This window comes from Orycteropus afer, unplaced genomic scaffold (genome assembly GCF_000298275.1).
Source record: "Orycteropus afer afer isolate SDZICR_OR568_19922 unplaced genomic scaffold, OryAfe1.0 scaffold01193, whole genome shotgun sequence".
NCBI classification, from domain to species: domain Eukaryota; kingdom Metazoa; phylum Chordata; class Mammalia; order Tubulidentata; family Orycteropodidae; genus Orycteropus; species Orycteropus afer.
This window is the reverse complement of record NW_006922780.1, coordinates 152224-154742: the sequence shown is the minus strand read 5'-3', so window position 1 is coordinate 154742 and position 2519 is coordinate 152224. Positions and strand designations below refer to the sequence as shown.

The following is a 2519-nucleotide window of genomic DNA, read 5'->3' as shown; positions in this document are numbered from 1 at the left end:
ACAATTTAAACAAAAAAGAGAGAGAGAGGGTGTCCAAGGGTCGTAGGTGTGCCGAGATGTATTTGGGGAGAAACCGTTGCATCTTTCAAGACCCTTTGTCCTAACACTGGGGGCATCCACAGGAGAGGCCAAGGACCAGTATTCCAGCCTCATCCCTTACTAAGTCTGCTAACAAAGGCCTTTCAAGAGAGAACTGCATGGAACCCTCTCACCCCACAAACACTCTAATCAGGGACACAACAAAGGGATCCCGATCAAAGGGGGGGGGGGAAATGTGGAACAGAATTTAAAATGCTCAAAAATTCCACACTGACTAGACCCACTGAGGCTGGAGGAAGTCCAAACTCTATGGTCCTCAGATACTCTTCAGATCTTTCACCGAAACCGTGCCCTGACGTCACCTTTAAATCAAACAACAGTCCGGCTCAGTTGGTTTGGGATGAATGCCCGCAACGCTGTGCTCTTTCTGAAGATTATATGTAAGGGACTAGACTGACGACAGGAGCCCTGCCGCCCAGGTGAGAAGATGGGGGGCAGTGAGTCTAAGTAAATGGTTGTGGAACCATTTTAACAGAAAGAGTGACTATTGACACCAGGTGAGAAATGGAACCCGCATCACTGAACGGAATGGAGACATTGTTGAAGGGGGGATGTTTGCTTTGACTTTCCACTGCTATCCCAGCCCCAGCGGGAAGGACGGAGACGCCCCACCGCCATCCCACAAAAGCCCCCTTGGGGAGGGGGCCTGTGGCCCGGGGCTGCCCCAGCCAAGGAACGAAATGTGAACAGGCTTCAACGACAGAACTTTATTGCGTCTCAGTCTGGGGCCCAAACTTGGCTCATTCCTTCTGAGACTCAGACGGAGAATCCGGGGCAGCTTCTGGTGACGGCCAACGGTCCTTTGGGTCCCCGGGCTGTGGGGACAGCTTCACGTGCTGTGTCTTCCCTGTGGGCCCTGACGACACGCGTGTGCTCCCTTCCGTAAGATACTACTCAGGGCTTAGGTGAGAACCGACGCTACTCTGGGACAGACAGATGGAGGAGAAAAACACATACAGAGGTAGGTGACAGACACACAGATAGATGACAGACAGACAGACAGAAGGTGATAGATGGACACATGCCACAGTTCTGTTTGTCTGGAGAACTCGGGCTCATGCCGCGAGTGGAGTCATTTCCTGGCTAAAATCACATCGTAGATTCTGCCCGTTTTCTTGAGGCAGAAGTCCTGGAAGCCGGCCGCGGAGACAAGCGCGCGGTACTCGCCGGGGGTCCTCTCCCGGCCCTCCGTCTGCACGAGCATGTTCAGGGAATAGAGCTGGGTGGTCAGAGGGCCCCGCCTGTCCTCAGCCAGGAGGCTCTCAACCACCAGGACCCCACCACCTGCGGAGGCAGGGGGTGGAGTTGATGGGCAGGTAGATGGTTGGATGGATGGATGGATGGATGGGCAGGTAGATGACTGACAGATGATACGATAAACGGATGGACGCATGGACAGATGACTGTTAGGTCACTGAGGACCAGCTGACTGCCCTAGGTCTCCTTTGCACACCCCAGCCCTGGGGTCGACCCCCACCGGGATCACCTGTCCCCGGCCCCACATGCACCAGGATCACCTGTCCCTGGCTCCACATACCCCGGGACACAAATCAGGACGCAGCACTGGAATGTGAGTCAGGAATCCTGCCTGCCATGCCCCCCCACCACACAGCCAACATCGGCCTCCACGGCCTACCTGGCCTGCAGGCGTGGTGGACACGTGCCAGCAGGTGGGAGCACTTCTCATCCGGCCAGTCATGCAGGACCCTCGCCAGGACGTACAAATCCGCCTCCGGAAGAGGGTCTTTAAAAAAATCTCCTGGAAGGAAATGAAATGTGTGTCCATCACCTCCACGAGCAACTGCCACCTTAGCTGGGAGACCAGAAGAGCTGGAAAGGCCCCTGCTACTAGGAGCCAACTTTTAGATCAAGCATTCTATGGAAGAATCCTGATCAAAAGGGGGAAAATGAGGAACAGAATTTCAGAATCTCACAGAATCCAGGCTCTCTGGGACCACTGAGGTCAAATGAATCACTGTCCCCAAAACAATTACCCTGATGGAATCTGTGAACCTTGAACCAAAACTGTTCCCTGAAGTAATCTTTGAACCAAACAACAGTTTAGCCAGATGATGAAATGATTCTGCATGAAGCATTTGACTCTTTTCAACAACTGTCTATATGGATCAAATTGACAACAGCCACTTGAAAAGACAGATGAGAAAATTACAGGAGCAGTGAGTTTGTGTTAATGATGGTGAGGCAGTTTGGAAAAGGTCATTGGGAAAGGGAGCATAGACCTGTACATGTAGGGACTGCTAAAGTGGTGTGCAGATGGACAGACAGACAACTGGATGGATCGTGGAAGGACAGAAGGAGGGATGGATGGATGGAGGGAGAGTGGATGGAAGGAAGGAAGGGTGGATGGATGGGTGGGTGGATGGGTGGACGGATGGATGGATAGATGGATGGGTGGGTGG

The 2519-nt window shown here is 53.1% G+C and overlaps 1 protein-coding gene across 1 annotated transcript in view; it reads right to left on the bottom strand.

The window, feature by feature from the left end:
• Nucleotides 1-1171: 1171 nt before the first annotated feature.
• Nucleotides 1172-2519, bottom strand: part of ASMT (acetylserotonin O-methyltransferase) — a 24812-nt gene continuing 23464 nt past the window's right edge. The window contains exons 9-10 of the mRNA XM_007958891.1: nucleotides 1736-1858; nucleotides 1172-1383 (exon numbers count right to left, since the gene is read on the bottom strand). Coding sequence (XP_007957082.1) covers nucleotides 1172-1383; nucleotides 1736-1858 — 335 coding nt within the window. The remainder of the gene's footprint in view (nucleotides 1384-1735; nucleotides 1859-2519) is intronic.